Source organism: Podarcis cretensis (genome assembly GCF_951804945.1).
Source record: "Podarcis cretensis genome assembly, chromosome: 10".
Taxonomy (NCBI): Eukaryota; Metazoa; Chordata; class Lepidosauria; order Squamata; family Lacertidae; genus Podarcis; species Podarcis cretensis.
This window is the reverse complement of record NC_137179.1, coordinates 29,724,695-29,744,406: the sequence shown is the minus strand read 5'-3', so window position 1 is coordinate 29,744,406 and position 19,712 is coordinate 29,724,695. Positions and strand designations below refer to the sequence as shown.

Sequence of the window (19,712 nt, the reverse complement as noted above, 5' to 3'; positions counted from 1 at the left end):
TCCTGGGGGGTGGGGGCTTCAGGTTGTTTTTTTTTTGTACTTTTGCAAGCTTCAGGGTTTCTCTGAGCCAGCAGCTACTGCTCTCTTATGTTGGGGCGGTGACATTTTAGCTATATTAGCAATGGTACTCATAGTCTGAACATTAGAATGAGAAAGAATAGCATTTAGTATGCAGTAAGATTATCACATTCACCCCTTCACCAGGTGTGTTAGGTAAGCAACTTTAATTTGACAGACACTGGAAATGGAAAGGGCCAAGTTCATGCAGAAGGGACAACTTGGGAGAGGGAGAAGAGGAGAAACAGGAACACATGCTTGGTCACCAGATTAATTTTAACAGTGAGGCATCAATCAATGGGTGTTTCCATAAGCATTATGTCTGGATTAATAACCATTGGCACCTACCCTTGCTTTTAATCTATTCGTGCTCATGAGGACATAAGAAAGGTGAATAAAATGAGGTTACTTGAACCAAGCATGAAACAAAATTGCCTTTGCAATTTCGCAACTTTAAAATAAACGTAGGCCTAATTTGTTTCCCACCACTAACAGGATATTTCTTCAGAGTTTCAACACATACTATTTCTGTGTGCTGGATTTTATGAGCCACCACAGTCATTTTATTTCTTTGAAAGAGGTTGCTGTGCTCTTCTTTTAAGAAATAATCCATCCATATCAAACACCACTGTGGGAAGCAAAAGGCTGTGAAGAACAGACCAAACCACCATACAATTATCACTTGCACACATCACAAAGCACCATATCCAGTCTGGCTAATCAATCAAAAGACCATTTTCGTATTAATCAGAACTACCATAATATTTTTGGTTAAAGCCAGTTAAAATGAATTTATCCTACAGCAGTGGGTACTGCAGAAGACAAACTCTCACAATTAACACATGCTCTCCAAAGCTTCTTCACTTCTCAGCCTTGCTGGACTTCAATTTTTTTTTTTTGGCCCCCATTTGCAACGCCTCTGCAGCAATAAAACCAGGTTTTATCATATCACTTGCGGAAGCCACAAACACCTGACAATCCACTTTCTGCCTTTAAACGAGAGTGGGGCGGGGGCGCGTTAGGTAGTTTCGCGTGTGTTTATCAAAATTCGGAAGATACCACTAAAATACTTCCGCGTTGCTTCCCCCAATTAAGCTTATCAATATGCTCGCAACTTATCAATAATACATACCGACAGAAAACAGAAGAAACGCGCGCACCCTTCAAAATGCAATCCTAGATATATATATATATATACACACGCGACTACAGCTGGAACCCTTCCGCCGCTGTCTTCTCTCGCTCTCTTTTTTTTTAACAATGAATACAAACGGGGAGGTGGACCCAGAATACAAGCACCGGCCCCTTTCCCATTGGCTGAACGAATCACCTTCATTTGAATACTACGTTTTAAGTGGCTGTTTGGGAGAGGGAGTGGGCTAATTCGGTAACGAATCAAAACCGCCGGAATGTTGATCAGGGCTTGGAACTTTCGGAGTCGAAACTTGTGTTTTGTTGCGTTGTTTTATACATAATTAGCTCGGCGCCTCTTCATGTTTTGCGAGCCACGTTGCAGCGGCGCTGGGGATGTGATCGATTTCTCCCTCCCTTTGCAGCGTGAGCTCGCTTGGCCTTCGTGCCAAACCAGCGTCTCGCTGATGCTCCGAGTATTTTAAGTAATGGGAAAAGAAACGTGGAATCTACGCAAACGCAGCCACATGTGTTTTGAGTCCTTGCGGAGTTCTCTGCCTCTGCTTTCGCCGTCACGGAAGCCTCTGCCTCGCTCTCTCAGCTTAGCACTCTTCAGAGGGTCGGCGCAATGTGTTTTGCAGGTTGTTTAGGGAGCAGCAGCAAATGACGCGTCCTCTCCAGCCCCGCCCCGCCCCGCCCCCAACAAGGTGCATCTTAGTACCTTGGGGCAGTTAATTTATTTTGGCCCCTTAAGCAGAAAAACAAAAATTCCATAAACACCTCTTCGCTTACCTGGCAGTAAAAACAAACGTCAAATTAAATAGCTAAACCATTTGCTGACCTTTCCCTGACACTCAAAATCAGCTGCCTTAGGCAACCACCTCACTGCTTAATAATGGAAGGGCCAGCCATGATTATTCGTCTCCCCTGATCGCCTCCTTCCATCTTGCTCAGGCATCCAGTTCATCATCATCATTGCAAGAATGCTGTCCTCAGTCATATTACATATTACTGTCCAGGGGAGCTTATTTTAAAACAGCAGTCCTAAAAATGCCACAAGGCTCTGCATTGTGTTTGCTGCTGCTGAGTGCACTATGATTGGAACACAGGAAGTAGTGTTATGCCTGGTGGTCAAACCACTGGTTCACCTAAACTCAAGTATTGCCTAGGGGACTTGGGATCCTCCTGATGTAGCCAGATTACAACTCTCATCATCCCAGACCATTGACCATGTCGGCTGGGGCTGATGAGATTTAGAGTCCAACTGTATCTGGAGGGCCACAGGTTTCCCATCCCAGTTCTAGCCTGACTGACAGCAGGTACAGGGGTTCAGATAATATTGTTTCCCAGCCTTATCTGAAAATGGTGGATCTAGCAACTGAGAACATTCATATGCAAAGCATGTGAACTTCCCCTGCCTCTATGAGTTACCTGTGCATTGGTGTAGTTTTGACTCTGGACTAGGGTTTTTAAAACTCTGTATCCTGAAAAAGCTTATTGGGGATTTATTAAGAAGATTATCGTCAGTATGGAGGACTAGATTTCCTTAATGACTGCTGGCCGACTGCAGCTGATGTTCCCTTCAAATGTGTAACAGCAAGGGTGGCTGTGGTCCAAGATGTCCTCTGAGTTCAAGACAGGTGACAATAAGGCCCAAGAGACCCAGCTTATCATGCACCATGCAAACTGAGTATGCACACAAGAACACACATCAGAATTTGGTGCAGCTTTGGTTTTGCAGCAGACAGTCCAATCTGGAAATGAATCCCCGGAAGGTAAAGTTTCAAAGCTGCTGTCATTATCTACAGACCAAGTAAGCTCTACAGCATAGAACTGAGACTATAAGGTTATATCCAAGGTTAGTCATGCTCAGAACAGACCCATTGAAGTTCTATGCACAGCCAGGTTCAAAGGCTAACCTGTTCCTGTCCAGACCTGCAAAAACTTCCATTACCTGTGCCACACACCTATGCAATAAAAGGCTGGGTGCAAACCAACTCAAACTATATCTGTCTCCCTTTGTTCCATTTACTTTCATTTCTCCTTGTTGCACCCGGTTGTTGTTTTGGCCTAGTGCAGTCTAATCCCAGCTTCACTTGTGGAAATGGTGCACCTGTCATTTCTAAACACACCCTTCAAGGGGAAAAAGGGGTCAACAAAAGGCCCAGATTAGCCTTTCAAAATAGCAAATTACTAGCCCAATCAGAGCAGATGAGTAGAATGAACTGGGGCCTGCACCTGTGCGAGAGACTAAACAAAGTCACATTTGCAAAGGGAGGCCAGCACTTCCAGCCGCAGCCCCACATTCCTGCTCTCTCCAAGCTACCCTCTAAGGATGCTCAGACGTATTTCTTACTAGCTTTCAAGCTGTAGCATTGGGCACCACATACTAGAAGCAGTTTCTGAGATCTTGGTCATAGGCAGAAGATGTGAGTGTGGGTACCCTCAGTCCTGGGGGCCAAATCCTGCCCTCTGGTCCTCTCTGTCTGGCCCTTGCAACTCTTCCAAAACCACATCTGCTTTCACATATCCCCAAGTGTTGTTGTTTTTTTCCCCCTGATTGGAATGTGACCTTCAACTCTGATAAACCCCTCTTGCTTGTCCGGATGGAGGATAGAGAAGGGTGTGTGAGTGTTCACAGAATATAGCCTACTGTACAGAAGTAATAGTAACAACAATAGCTTTCATTGCTTGGCCCGTTTCTGCCTCTGGCCTCACCCACCACTGGCACGGAGCTTCCTGGAGGTTGCCCAGAAAGGAATGCAATCTTCTTATTGAAAAAAAAATCTCCACAATTCTATTACATAGATAATGTGTTTGGTATGGACCAGGGTGCCTGCGAGATGGTGCCTTCAAGCACGATCAGGGATGATAGGAGTTATGGTCCAACGACCTCTGGTGAGCACCCTGTTGGCTACTCTGGGTGTGGACTATCTGCATAAGAGTTGGAATATGAGCTCTTGGCATCCCCTTCCCAGGATGGAGAACCTGTAGTCACCCTTCAGGTGTTATTGGACTCCAAGTCCCATCATCATCCCCACTCAGCATGGGCAATCAATGTCCAGGGAGAATGAGAGTTGTATAGAATCATAGAATTGTAGAGTTGGAAGGGACCTCAAAGGTCATATATTCCAACGCCCTGCAATGCAGGAATCTCATCTAAAGCATCCATGGCAGATGGCCACCCAACCTCTGCTTAGAAACCTCCAAGGAAGGAGAGTTCGCCACCTTCCAAGGGAGACTGTTGTAGTCCAGCAATACCCAAAGGGGCACGCTTTCCTGAATACTTGCATGGGCTGCATCCACTGAAATTAGCTCCATTTTCTTGGACCTTTTCAATTCTCATAAAATCTGGGGTCCCTGCAACCATGTCTGGAGCCTCCCTTCTCTGTCGCTCAGTCTACCTGCCCCCCAAGGTGGGATGACAGTCTCATGGAAGCTTTGGCTTCGATACCCTTGGCCATGTTATTCTCGCTCTCCGCAGGGGGAAACTCACTAGAGCAAAGCCTGCGCATCTCTTCATTAGACCACCCAGCCACTGAAAGCTGCTCTTCCGCCCATCAAGAGGAAAGCTAATTCATTGCACATTCAAGCACATTTCTGGGCGATTCCCAGATGGAGGCAGCCGACTGCAGACAGGCCTTGCAATCCTATGATGCGGCTAAGTTGGCAAGAGGCAAGGATGACGTTACTAGCTGGGGTCCTGCACCTCCACAGCATCACTTGGACACACTGCAGGACAGACAGAGGAGCAGGGCGGGGGAAGTGCAACTCCTGGGACTGCCATAGGAAGAGGCGCATCCCCCCTCCCGTCCCTGAGACCACCAGTGCCATAGGCTTCAGGTCCAATACGAAGAGTGAAAACACAGTATGCATCTTTGGACCCGGAGATATTGGTCTAGTAGTGAGTAAGGGTCTACTCATGAGTAAGCAATCCCTGATACTCCTCCACTGCCAGTAGCTGTGGTTAGGGTGTGGTTTAGGAGGCCAGAGTATAAGCCTTCTCTGCAGGATCACGCCCATGATCCATCTAGTCCAGCATCCTGTTCTGGACAGTGGCCAACTAGATGTCTGTAGGGCATGGTATGTTCATGGCTGTTTGGCTATTCTCACTCCTTGGGGGCTTCATAAGAGGGAGTGCAGGAGACATATCTTTTTCCATAACCTTCCACTATTTAACTTCTGGTGGAGAAGTGCAACGAGCTCTAGATTAGCTAGAATCTGATTCTCCACTGCGGTGGGAGTAAGGCTGACATCTTCAGCTCCCCATCAACTACAGCGGGCGCCTATTCAGCTCAGGAATTACTTTGCTAGTGTAATTTCACATACAAGAGAGTGGCAGACTTTGGGCTCTCAAATATCAACGGTGCCCTGGGAAACGCTAAAATTTGGTACCCCCCTCTTCTACATCATCATTGCAGTGCCTAGTGCAGCTGAACTGGTCATGCTACCCTAAAACTGCCTCTGGAGGGACCCAGTCATGTAGAAGACCAGGATCTGAACTGAGGGTGCTCACTATGCCCTTAACTTCTCCCCCGCCTCTCTGCACCATTATAATTATGAGGGACATTTAGAACAGTAGAGCCACAATATTGTCCGAAATTCACTAGGCTTTTGGCTAGGTCATCTAGCTTGAAGGAGTGATGTCATCTTCTGACCACTCATGTAACCCTGATACTGCTTTGTACTGTTGCCCTGTTTTGTTTTTATTGTTTGGAATAAAAATGATATTTTATATAAGAACTTCATTAGGCTGGCACGAGGAATCGAGTGAATAGCTCTCTTATGTTCACCCAGCTGCTGCAACTCAGGGCTAGGACTGCTTTCCCCCCGCAAACACTGGCATTTGACAGAAATTCTTTTAAGAATCGACATTTGAAATTTTCACCCCAATCTTGTATGATTTCAACAGAGGCAATGGCAAGCTAATGCCTTCCGGTTTCAGAGGATTATACATGGTTAAATAAAACAGTGAAAAAATAGCAGCACTGAGCTGTGGAACCAGACCATTATGAGTTACTCAGAAGTAGGGCAAACCCATTGATATTTCTTCATTTAGCACCAAAACATCAGGCCTTTTTCCAACTCAATTTCCATTCTCTTTGCTAGTTAACAACTTTGGGGTACAGAAAACACTTCAGAGGCTGTCCAAGAGCCAAACACTGCTGCTTAGCTGCAGCCAATAGCCAATAAGAAAAATATAAAAGACATCATTTACACCCCCTATTAAAAAAAATAAACAGAGCAAGGGTTCTATAGCAACCTAGAAAGCAGAAGATGTAACGAAAAAGCAGAAATACTTCTGATTGTCACGAAAATGGTGATTTTTGCATTTATCCATGCACCAGGAGTGGCCTAAATATTTAATCCTATGAGCTGCATACCAAAAATCCTCATATGATCGGGAGTCACAAGACACACACACAACTATGCCTCTTCACAGTCTGATGCAGTAATGCTTCTTAACACCAGTTGCTGAAAACCCCAGGAGGAGAGAGGGCTCTTGTGCTTGGATTCTGCTTGCAACTTTCTCACTGGCATCTGATTGGCCACTGTGAGAACAGGATGCTGGAGTAGATGGACCATTGGTCTGATGCAACAGGCTCTTCTTATGTTCTCTCTTCTTCCCACCCCCACACTTATCCAAGAATCCCAAATATCTCACCAAAGAAGGCAAAAAACAAGTTGCCTTAACAGTCAGACATTCTTAGTCCTCCTGTGAGGGGCATTTTGGATACTTATGCTTGCTGTTTACAAATGTCTACGTACTATATCTTTTTTTTTTTTTAAAATAAATATTTATTGAGATTTTTTAGATACAAAATGCAAAAATAATAAACAATATAACATGGATCATAACACATTTTTCAGAACTTCTTTGGACTCCCTCACGTCTCCCGCTCCCACTTACATCATTATAAATTTTTTTCCAGCAATTTATCATCTTATTTATATTCTTGAATCTTATTCCGTTAATTTAATCTAATCTCCAAAAATTTTATGTTTCCCTCAGTCTCACTTATCATCAAATTCAAATCTAATTCAATGGTAGGCAGTTATTTATGATCTAGCATCCTTCTTAGCATTCCAGTCTACGTACTATATCTTGCTTACATGAGTAAATTACTCCCCCAGTTCCTTGGCGCACTGTTTGTTACTTCTACAATACAACTCATAATTAAAAATGGCACAAGACCAAATGGGACAGATTAAGACAATCCAGCATAGACATGAAGGCTAGGTCTCTCGACTGATGGCATAAAGATAAGAAACTTGGGGCAAGAATCCCAGAAAAGGTATTTCATATACAGGCTGTCACAACTGATAAGCCTCTCTGACCTATTAAGAAGTGGTGCCTGAGTTTGCTTTTTTCCTCCTCCCTCTCATCTCCTTTTCCTTTTATGTTGGACCTTTTAAGCCCAAGTGCAGTGATTTGTCTTGTGTTTAACTGATTTGAAAGCCATGCCAAGAGACTTTTTTGTCCAAAGAGGGGTGGTGGTGCGTGCTTTAAAATAAGTAAATTATAACCACAGAAGGCAGGAGGACTCGGTTGATGAATATAAGGTTCACACAGTCTCATATGGGAGAAGACTGTCCTTACATACCTGAGTGTCTCAGGTTTTAAAATGTGCAAAACCAGCACTTTTGAACTGTGTGCAGAAACAGAACAGCACCCACTGCAGCGTTTTAAAAAATATGTTTCTTGAAGCCCATTCCAGTTAGCGGCCAAGCAGCTGCATTTGAACTAAGCGAATCAAAGAATTGTAGAGTTGGAAGGGATCCTGAGGGTCATCTAGCCCAACCGCCTTCAGATCTAGCCCAAACTGAAGTGTCTGGACAGTCAAAGGCAGTTTTGTGTTTAATGTATTGCAACAGTCTAATCAAAAGGTTGCCAGAACACAGCTAAGTGCAGTCAACCTTTCTATCTACATCACATTCCACACTTAGGGCTCCAGTGACAATGCCGGGTCTATAAGTGGAACAAGAATGAACGCAATTCTTTAGAAGTGCTATTCCCACTAGAATAGGTTAAATATCGCCTCACCGTTATGGGTGTGTGTGTGGTTTCATATGGAAGTCAGTCAGTGGGCAATACAATGTTGCTGGCCCTTTCTCAATTAAAAAAAAAATATGTCCCTTGTGAAAACTGCTGCTGCAAATCTGGCTTCTATGATTTCAAAACATGCACACTATATAAGCAATGAATTATCCTGCAATGTTTAGACAGGCCTGTGAGGCTTGTCTTCAGCACATCTTTCTCTAAGCACCATTATTTTTTAAAAATTGGTGCCTCCTCCAATTGAGAAACAGTGCTAATGAATACCAGCTACCACGTAGACTCGTAGTATCCAAAAAGCAAAGTAGAGCCTGATTTTTAACATGTTCACTGAACAGCTGTTTTGAGAATAACCTCAAAGGCAGTTCTACAAGTTCAAAGGGGGGGGGGACCCCAGTCTGTGCTGCTGCTTCTGTACAAGAGGCAGACAACAGATGAGTTTCTACTTCACACACGTCTGAGGGGCTCTGTCTGTATTGGTGGAGTGGACATATTGAAGCAAATGCCAGGTCATGACACATGAAATCCCAGCCTTTAGTAGCTGAAGAGATTACTTTCCTCCTAACACCACCCAGCTCCAGATAAGCAAGAAGGACTGTCCAGGATCTGAAGAACTATGCTACAAGATCTACAAACAGAAACATGGGCCTCGTGTTTTCCAGAAATCCTCCACCCCCATCAATGAATACGATATTCCATTTTTGAAATTCAGGGGAGATTCTGTAACACTTTACATAACAGCACAGGGTCTGTTGTTAGGGGGAAAAAGACTAAGAGAGGCAGTGTGGCGTTGCAGTTTTGAGTGCTGGACTAGGACCCTGGCCGACCAGGGATAGACTCCCCATTTAGCCATGAGGCTCACAGCGTGACTTTGGGCTAGTCAGTTTCTAAGCCTAACCTACCTCACAGGGTTGTTGCGAGGATAAAATGGGGAGGGGGATAAGATGCGTGTACACCATCTGGAGCTCCTTGGAGGAATGCTAAGATATAAATGTAGTGGTAGTAGTAGTAGTAGTAGTAGTAGTAGTAGTAATAATAATAATAATAATAATAGCAGCAGCAGCTGGAATACCCGGACTTACCCTCTTTTCCCTCCCCAGCACTTTCCTTTTGCTGCTACTGCTAGCTTCCTTTGGCTGCCCCATTGATAAGACACCCAACCCCCTTGGCACTGCATTTAAGACAAGTTAAATAGCCACGTGTCATGGATACTTTAGTTGGAATTTCTGAATTGAAGGGTTGGACTAGATGACCCTCGGGGTTCCTTCAAACACTATGATTCTAGGACTCTAAGTTTCTGGTCATTTGGAGGACAGCAGGACTAGCTCTTTGTTGCACGGGTTAGCTTTAGTGGGTGTGAGTGCGTGTGCATGCTAAGTTTGATTTTGCTTTGCACTTACATATTAAGTCTAGATTTACAGTGGTACCTCGGGTTACAGATACTTCAGGTTACAGACTCTGCTAACCCAGAAATGGCACCTCGGGTTAAGAACTTTGCTTCAGGATGAGAACAGAAATTGTGCTCTGGTGGCACGGTGGCCCCATTAGCTAAAGTGGTGCTTCAGGTTAAGAAGAGTTTCAGGTTAAGAACAGACCTCCGGAACGAATTAAGTACTTAACCCAGGGTACCACTGTATTTCTTTAATAAATCCTGTTTGAATTTATTAAGATGTTCTGTAATAATTTCCCCCCTCCAAATGTCTTGTATTTTGACTGTCACTGTAATTTTACTAATTAAGCAAGATTTATATACCACTTAATCAAAAATATCTATCTCAGTGGTTTGCATGATGCTAACACTGTGAGTGGCTTTGGGCATTGTGGGAAATGACACCAAAAATGCCTTTTAAAAATCCCATCAGGTAAATGCAAACCCATGGACAGAACTAAGCTAAAGCAGCTCTTGGATCCTGGCCATGCTATTTGTTTGGATGGAGCAACAGCCTTTGATCTGGGAGACCTGCCTTCCATCCCCTTCTCTGCTGTAGACTCACTGTCTGTGACCACAAGGAAATAACTGTGTGTGTTTTCACATCTAAAATGAGAATAGCACAAATCTTTTATGAGGGTAAAGCAGAGAGTTACAAAGCCCTTTGTCGCAGATGCTCTATAAATAATAGTAGCCAGCAGATTCTCCTACAATCCAAGTGTCAGAAGAGTTCGTGAGAAATAAAGGCATACAAAGTTTCCTCCCAACAGACATTTATATAACAAAATAAAAAAATGATGCAGGCAGAAGAAAGAAGTTTGCCTGGGGCCTATGTGGTCACTCACTAAGCAGTCATAGCACCAGATATCCCAGTGAGGAAGGACACAGACCCTGGACTTCTATGCAGACGTAACCATTTAACAGTTTAGCTGTTATCAATACTTGGGAAAAGTGCATCTGCTCTTTCTTTCTTTCTTTTGTGTGGGGAGTTACAGAGCAATGGGCCTACACACAACAATCACACTTGCTTAGTCAAAGTAGGCTGTTGTGCACAAAAATAATTTTACTTTTCCAAGCAACAGGCCCAGCACTCCTTGGCTCACGAACTAGTTTCAAGAAAGTTTTGCACTTCCACTGAAGCTCTGAACGAAAGAGACATCGCTGACACAAAGTGAGCTTTCCAAGTAACCCAGAGCTCTCAAAACTTAGCAGGCTACTGTCTTCACTTCAGTCTTGGAAATGCCTCCCTTTGCCCGTCATTCTTCGGCGCAGGGTCTTGCTCGTCCGCCCTGTACTTGGCTTCTGGGCTTTCTTCCTCGATCCTTGGCTGTGTCTGGCCTGCCTTCCTTTGGTCTTTTTCTGGCTACGGGAATGCAGTGTGGCCGTGAGCGAAGAAATCCTGTAACGGGGAGGAGAACAAATAAATGAATTCCAGAGGCAAACCAGTTCCCAGTCTTCATTTATAAAACGCTTCAGCCCCAGCTACATTTCCCACGCCCATTTCTTGCTTCTCCTGTGTCAGGGCACAGCTGCATGTTCTGTTTGGAAGGCATGTGGTGCAGCACTATTGCTGAAGTTAGGCAGATATGGCCCTGTATGCTACCTAGATGGGAAATCACCTGGGAGAAGGCATAGCTCAGCGGTATGAGCATACAGCTGGCATGTGGAGGGATGTGGGTTGAATTCCTGGCATCTCCACGGATCTCAGATAGCAGGTAAGACCCATGCTCGAGACATGCTGCCAGCGTAGACTGTACAAGGACCAATTGGCCTCACTTGATACATGGGGAGCGTCATATGATCTGAATGCCATATTCTAGCCACTCCTTCTTGTCGAAAGAAGAGGGATAGCCAACGTGGTGCCCTCCAGTTGTGGTTGGAGCCCCAACCAATATAACCAATAGTCAAAGGTGACAGGAATAGGCAGTCCAACAACCTCATCGGATGTCTCCTTTCTATCTGCAATCTGCCAGAGTCTCCCCCTGTACCAGGAATATTAATCAGTCCTCTTTTCTCTCCTTAAGACCCCCCTTTTCCCACAACCTCAGTCTAGGCAACTCTGACCTGCATAACCAGAGCCCTGTTGCACCAGGCCAACCAGATGCCCCTGGAAGACCGCAAGCAGGGCATGAGGGCAACAATCTTCTCTTGCTATTGCTTCCTGCTAACTGGTATCCAGACACATGCTGTGTCTGGTTCTGGAGGTGGTATAGAGGCATAACTAACAGCCACTGATAGCCTTGTTCTCTGTGAATTGCTCTTATTGCATTTGAAAGCCATCTAAGTTGGTGGCCATTGCCACGTCTCGTGCAAGCCATTTCTGCAGGCTAACCCAAATTTTGCCAACCTGGTCCTCTCAATATGTTTTGGACTGCAACTCCCATCAGCCTCAGCAGCATCTGATGTCATAGGACAGCGGCCAAGTCAACAGCCTGGGTCAAGAGGCTTGGCTAGATCCAGCCCCCCACCTTGACAACCTCTTTCGTCGAGTGCTAATCCTAAGAAAACCCATTGCAATGTGACAGCAAATTGATGCAGGAATGGAAAAGGTCTTCAGAGGCACCAAAACCTAACCAAACAAACATACACACACGTTCGGGATAAAGGCAAAACTCCAAAACAACAACACCAACAACACCCAGCCCCAATGAAGATTGAGCATGTTCAGTGGGCACAGAACGTTGGCTGACTATTTTGAACAGGATGTGGGAGAGGGAGGAATGTGAACCAGGCTTCCTGGAACCCTGAACTGGAGCACTGCACACAGCGACACTTTTTAAAAATGCACTTGCTAACATACAGTATTTTAAAAGGATAGATTACAACACAAACAATGTCATTAATGGTGGAATAAAAACATTCATCTATGAACACGTGTGATGCAGAAACCTGCTTGGACAACAATGGTTTTTCCTTGCCTCCTAAAAATTTAGAAAGTGAGTGAATGGCGCTGAGACAAGGCAGAGAATGCCCTCTTGTGGTGCAGCATGGTTATCAACCCTTTTTGCTACATAATGGTATTTCAGCATTGAGCCCATGTTGCATTTAACAACACAGTAGCCACTGGTGACCAGGAATTCCATACAGGTGAGTGAGTGGGATGGTTGAGGACAGGCAAATCTCTCCATTCCTCCTCCACCACTCTGCTTGGTTTCTGGGCTGGTTGCGGAGGAAGGCAAGACAGTACATTTGCATTGTCCTCTCTGCACCACTGTTTGCTAGAAGGCTTTCCTTTCCTTTTTTCATAACCAGGCTGTGAAAAGTTACAACCTTGCACTTCCACAGCGGCCCCAGAAGAAGGCATTTCTCCTCTGTGCCCACCAGCATGGAGGCAGTTTTGGGTAACTAACAGTGCAAACCTAACTATTTCTACCCAGGAGTAAGTCGTATCTAGCTCAATGGGGCGCAAATCCAAGGTAAGTAGGATTGCAATGTAACTTATTTACAAGGCTGTCCTTAAGACTCAAGGTCCTTGGCAAACTGCTGACATTCAAGACAGTTTGTTCACAGACTGGCTTATGAGTGGGTGAAAAAGAGCAAGGGGGAGGGTCTCTTCCAACCCCAGAATTATCTCTCTGAGGGAGAGCAAACCCCTGTGGCTCTCCTGTAAGAGGAGTCCTGGTGGATGAGAATTAAAGCCCATATAGTCCAGCATCTGGTTCTCACAGAAGCAAACCAGATCCCTATGGGAAACCCATCAGTAAGGCATGAGTGCAATTAACTAGAATACAGAGGCATGGGGCCTCTGATACTGAGCTCACATCAGCCCCAACCAGCATAGCTAATCGTCAGGGATGAAATGAGCTGCATTCCAGCAGCACTTGGGAGAGCCACAGATGTTCTGAACTTGGTTTTGAAGGTTAAAACGTGATGGTTAACCAATCATAACTACCTCTGAGACAGGAAAGGATCTCTAGATTTCTTAGGAAAGATGCATGTAGGTTTGCTTGAAGCATCTTCATCTTTTTTTTCCATTCCAGCATCTTCTCCCTAAAAAAAATAAAAAAGAGGCATATGAGCCACACAGAAATCTAGGCACTGCTAGTGTAAACATATATGAACCCGGGTCAGTTTGAGAAGTAACTTACTTACTAAGCTAGTTTCAAAATCAGCTATTGCATCAGACTTGTCTTCTTTTGTAGGGTAAATCAGAACTTGCAGCATGGGTGTACAAACCTCTCGCACATATTCATTAAGTGTGGTGGCTATCAGTGTGACCTTGGAGCCAGGAAACCTCAGTTTAAATCAAGGATACCATGTGCTGTTATGCAAGCTCTCATCACCATCTCTAATACTGGCCTATCATACAGTGCTATTGTGGGTATTAATGAGATCTAGGATGTTAAATCCTTCAAATACACAGAGCACCGTATGTGAGTCAGCATGGTGCAGGACCAGGGAGATCCAGGAACAGATCCTCACTCCATCATTTTATTCTAGTCTACATTAGAGAATGTGAAGCCATGTGTTTATATAAAGATCTATTTTTTTATTTTGAAGAAACAATTCTGATCAAAAGCAGATTTGACTGAACAGCACAGAGCTTGTGCTGGGCTCTGAAAAAGCAGCTTGTGGGAATCTGGCTGATACCAAAAGAGGCAAGGACTCAGCACAGAAAATGCTCCTCCCTCCAGCTGTTCACGTTTATCCCAAGTGACTAATGTTGAGGATTTCCCTTGTCAAGTACTGCAGGAGTTGCAAAGCATATGGCAAGAGACGCTTATATTGAACTTCTCCAAGTACCACTTTGGACAGAGACACGGTTCCTACTTAGGAATAGCATATTCTCTTGAGAAATGGTCGGCCCTGAAAAATGCTTAGATGGCTTTTCTATCTTACAAGACGTCTCATGAAATGAAACATTTTCAAACTTGGCTGGTTCAGAGATTCAGTCTTCAAAAACGCAAATGTGAAGCTCCATGGAAATTAAGTCCAACTACAAGGTCCAAACTGAATGCATATTCTTCCACCCCCAATGCCTTCTCTATGCTGAATTTTAGGCTGCAGGCTCCTTGGGGCAGCAACCTTTTTTCGTGGCACACACATGGGATTGTTAAATAATTTAAGAGAGATGCCAGTCCTAAACTCCAGTAGTTAGTTAATCAACAAATATACACCTCTAGAAAAAAATAGAATTGGGGCTGAACATACAAGCTTGCAGAGAGGAATTACCTCGTTGGTGCTTAGTCCCACCAGACGTGCTCCTGAGAGGTCCAAGTCACTGATTGTAGTAACAGTGACTGTGTGGTTTGGGTGGTCATAGCTCACAGACTCCGTTTGGGATGTTACCAGTTGCTCCAGTTCATCAGCTTCCTCTGGGAAGATTAAATAAGGAACCCAAAGAAATCACAAGTGTCAAAACAGTTTCTTCAACATAAAGGATGGAGAATTTAGGGCAGAAACTCTTCTGAGTTTGAACTTCTCAGACAAACTGCTACATATTCTATTTCTTCATACACGCAGGCGCTTGAGACTCCCAACTACTTTTTGTTGTAACTAGATGATTTCTGCCACGGTTTTTAGAATTCTAATGAACTCTACCAATACGCTCCAAGTGATTTGAACTACAAATCCCATCAGCCATTCAAGAGGGCTGATCTTTGCTAGGATTCCTGCAACGTCATACAATAACTATCCTTCTAAAGGTGGAGGAGAGGGAAAGTCCATCAGTAACACATAACCAAAAGGATGCACAAAATGAGCCGCTATCTCCACAGTCTTGACATTTGTAAATTCCCTTGCGACACATGTAAAAGGGGATTAAATAACAATACATTAAATAACAACACAGACAACTTTAACAGTTACACCTTCAGAAAGGACACGTACCCAAGGCTTCTTCTCTCTCTTTCAACATCTTCATGTATTCTTTGTGCCTCTAAAAACAAAGACATGCCCCAAATAATTAGAATGCTTTCAGATAAACAGTTGCTTGGTCTCATCCAAGACATCAGCCAAAATCCCAGAAACCAGAACTTGCACACCTTCTCCTCTGGAGCCAAGTAGTAAGTCAGCAGCTACCTGGGGAAATTCCAGCATTTAGTTTCTCAGATAACAACACTGTGTCCATCAAGCCTGCAGTCCCCTGGGGGGTTGTTGCTTTTTTTACTGTGGAGTAAACAAACACAGGTCTGGTCTGCATATCTAGAATGAGATGATTAGTAGGAAAGACAGGGAGGAATAGGTTGTCAGGATAGTGAACAAGTGCAATTCTGCATACTCTTGTGTGGTGTTAAAGGGCACGAAGGGAAAATGGAAGGCAGGCTTCTGAGAAGTAGGACTGAAAGGAGACTCGAGGTTTTGACCAAGTCAAAATAGAAGGAGAGCAAGCCTAGAAACAGACCTTTGGAAGAGGCATGAGGATCAGGGTGTGATAAACAACAAGGGATGTAGCCCAGTTGCAGAGTATCTGCTTTACATGCAAAAGTTCCCATGTGCAATCCTGGGCATCTTCAGATAAGGATGGGACAGAACCCTATTCTGAAACCCTCAAGAGCTGCTACCAGTCCATGTAGACAATACTGACCTAACCGGACCAATAGTCTGGCTCAGTATAATGCAGCTCCCTAAATGATCTTTTGGGGGCCAAACCAGTCATTGTAGGAATCTCATGTTCCTTGAGAAATCCTATCTGTCAGGCTATTCTGTTGGTCATAGGCTCACAGCAGGGATAGGAAACCTGGGGCCCCAAAAACAATGCTGGACTCCAACTTCCATCAGGTCTGGCCATCAGTCAGGGATGATGGGAGTTGTAGCCTGGCAACATCTAGAGGGCCACAGATTTCTTGGCAAAAACCGTTTCTGACCAGGAGGAAACTCTAAGGAAACTCATTCAATAGTTCCTAGGCAACCATTGCTTCACTATAGCTTCATGAACGATGCAGTATTACTTAATACAGTGACAATTCATCAGAGAATTGGAAAAGCTGATAAAGGTCTGATATTTTATTGTGTTTGCTTTGAAAATACATCCCCCCCCCCCGCCCAGAATATATACCTCTTCCTTCATCTTCTTTTGCTCATCTTTCAGTTTGCGTTTTATCTCCTCCACAGCCGCTTTCCTCCTCTCAACCTTACGCTTGTGGAACCCGGTCAAGTAATCCCTGGGAAGAGTAAATATACCAAAGAGCAAGTTAGAGACACTGGAAGAGCAACTATCCCCTAGCAGCTCAAAAGCCATCTTTCTCAATCACAATCACCTTATAAAGCCACAAACAGCAGAAAACCATCAGCATCATGGTCTAAGCTCCCTTTATAGGGTCTGGTGCACACAGGAGTTAGAATCTGGACAGGGATAGCCTAACTTCTGTTATCTATGCTCCGGTAACCTCTAGGTTAGATTACTGCAACACATTATACGTAGGGCTGCCCCTGAAGGCGGGTGGTTATTCACAGGGACAAGACGGTTTGAGCATATTACAGTGGTACCTCAGGTTACTGATGCTTCAGGTTACAGACTCCACTAACCTAGAAATAGTACCTTGGGTTAAGAACTTTGCTTCAGGATGAGAACAGAAATCGCGCAGCGGCAGCCCCCATTAGCTAAAGTGGTACCTCAGGTGAAGAAAAGTTTCAGGTTAAGAACAGACCTCCAGAACGAATTAAGTTCTTCACATTAGTTTCCGGGCCAAGTTCAAAGGGCTGGTTTTGACCTATACAGCCTTGAAATGACTCAGGACTACCTCTCCCCATATGAACTGACCTGGACCCTGCAATCATTGTATGTGGCCCTTCTTCGTATGCTTCCTCCCCAAGAGGTCTGGAGGGTGGCAACACAAGAGTGGGCCTTTTCTGCTGTGGCTCCCCATTTGGGGAATGCTCTCCCCAGGGAGGCCTGCCTGGCACATTCATTAAAAAACATTTAGGTGCCAGGCAAAAACATTCCTCTTCTCCTAGGCCTTTGGCTAATTACACAGTTTTTTAAACTGTATGAGAGGATTAGTGTTTTGTTTGTTTGTTACTCTGGTATGCTTGTGGTTTTATATTGCAAACTGGGGAACCTGAGCAGTATAGAAATTCAGTAAATAGATAAAATAGGCAGAATGGACTTTATTATAAAACTCAGTCTAGCTATTTGCCGGTTATACACCTTTAGGCACCAGGCAAACACGTTGCTTTTTAACCAGGCCTTTGGTTGATCTTATTGACATCCAACACCCTTTTAGAATGTGGCTGGTGGGGGGAGGTATTGGGTTACTGCTTTTGGTTTGATTTTTATATGTTATGGTCTTGTTGTGAACTGCCCTGAGACCTCCGGGTATAGGGTGGTGTATAAGTTGAATAAATAATAATAAATAATAATTATACTTGTTTGCTTTGTAGGAATGTTGTGTGTGTACAGGGGGTACCTTGGTTCTCAAATGCTTTGGTAGTCAAAGAACTTGGAACCCAAACACTGCAAAAAACCTGGAAATAAGTGTTCCAATTTGCAAACATTTTTCGGAAGCCGAACATGCTCCATTTTGAGTGTTACGCTGAGGTCTGTTTTTGCAGCTTTTTTGTCACTGTGTGGAACCCAGTTCAGCTACTGATTGATTGATTGATTGTGTGACTGGAGTACATTGTTTATTGCTTTCATTTTATGGATCAGTGGTCTCATTAGATAGTAAAATTCATGTTAAATTGCTGCTTTAGGTTCAGGTAGGTAGCAGTGTTGATCTGATGCAGTCAAAACATATTAAAAAAAATTGTCCAGTAGCACCTTAGAGACCAACTAAGTTTGCTCTTGGTACAGTGGTACCTCTGGATACGAACGGGATCCGTTCTGGAGCCCCGTTCGCATCCAGAAGCAAACGTAACTAGCGATTGCACGTCTGTGCACACACGTGTCGCTTTTTGCCGCTTCTGCATATGCGTGTGATGTCATTTTGAGCGTCTGCGTGAGCAGTGAAACCTGGAAGTAACACACTCCATTACTTCCAGGTTGCCGCGGAGCGCAACTCGAACGTGCTCAACATGAAGCATATTCAACCCGAGGTATGACCGTATAAGCTTTCCCAAGAACAAACTTAGTTGGTCTCTAAGGTGCTACTGGACAGTTCTGCTGCTTTAGGGTTTGTTTTTAAAAGTCTGGAATGGATTAATCCATTTTGCGTTACTTTCTATGGGAAAGCGCGCCTTAGTTTTGGGATGCTTTGGTTTTGGAACGGATTTCTGGAATGGATTAAGTCTGAGAACCAAGGTACCACTGTCTATGTATGTGTTTCCCTCGCCCCGTCGAAGCACAATCCACTCCATCCCCGTCCCGCTGCACGTGTGAACGAGACCCTCGGATTGCAGTGCTCGCGCGGTTTGCTTCCGAGGGTTTCGCAGCTGCCCTCCGGGCGCGAAACCCCGCTACCTCCCGCGGCGAGAGGCACTTCTGGATGGGAGACCTCGTGCAGGGAAGCCGCGCCCGTCGCCTCGCGCGGGGAGGGAGAAGCAGCTTGCCGCCCGGCCGCCCGCTTCCCCTGCACTCACCGCCGGTTCTCCTCGTCGAAAGTGACGACCCTGCGAAGCGCCGCCGCGCGACACTCCTGCTTCTGCTTCTTCTTGCGGCCCATGCTGGGCTCCGGCGGCCAAGGCGCGCTTCTTCCGGGGCCGGAGCCTCGACGCCGCCTCTTCCGCCTGGGTCTTGCTGCTGGGCCCTTCCTCCACCCAGCACAACCGACTGGCGGCGCCCGGCTGCCTCTTCAGGAGGCGTGTCGCTCCCCAAGCCTTGCATTAAAAAAGAAAGAAAGAAAGAAAAAGCAATGCAGACTGTGTGCACGCGGCATATTCGAATTACGTCCCCCTCTCCACCCCTTCAAAGAATTCTGGGCGCTGATATTAATATTGGACTAAGTTTAGTTATAATTTGTGTTTGTTTGTTTGTTTGTTTAAAAATGTGGAAAATTAATAAAAAATAGGGGAAAAAAGAATTCTGGGCGCTGTAGTTTGATAGCTCGAGACTCTTCATTTCAGGGTTATGGGTTTGAGCCTCATAGGTTGACTAAAAGATTCCTGCACAGCTAGGGGTTGGACTAGATGACCCCGGGGTCCCTTGCAACTCTACCATTC

General features: G+C 44.9%; 2 protein-coding genes across 3 annotated transcripts in view; both read right to left on the bottom strand.

Moving 5' to 3' along the window:
• TRIOBP (TRIO and F-actin binding protein) overlaps window positions 1–1,297 on the bottom strand; it is a 63,910-nt gene extending 62,613 nt beyond the window's left edge. Inside the window, exon 1 of one of the 2 annotated variants that reach the window (XM_079992151.1) lies at window positions 1,260–1,297. The gene's annotated coding sequence lies outside the window, so the exon portion shown is untranslated. Of the gene's footprint in view, window positions 1–1,189 lie in introns of both variants that reach the window. The other variant, XM_079992150.1, reaches the window with a different exon arrangement.
• Window positions 1,298–10,430: 9,133 nt separating this feature from the next.
• On the bottom strand, window positions 10,431–19,291 carry NOL12 (nucleolar protein 12). Its single transcript, XM_079993120.1, has 6 exons — window positions 19,134–19,291; window positions 16,672–16,777; window positions 15,504–15,552; window positions 14,847–14,989; window positions 13,567–13,664; window positions 10,431–11,073 (listed from the first exon to the last, which is right to left on the bottom strand). The coding sequence occupies exons 1-6, from the start codon at window positions 19,214–19,216 to the stop codon at window positions 10,902–10,904; spliced, it is 651 nt and encodes a 216-aa protein (XP_079849246.1). The 5' UTR covers window positions 19,217–19,291; the 3' UTR covers window positions 10,431–10,901.
• Window positions 19,292–19,712: the final 421 nt, after the last annotated feature.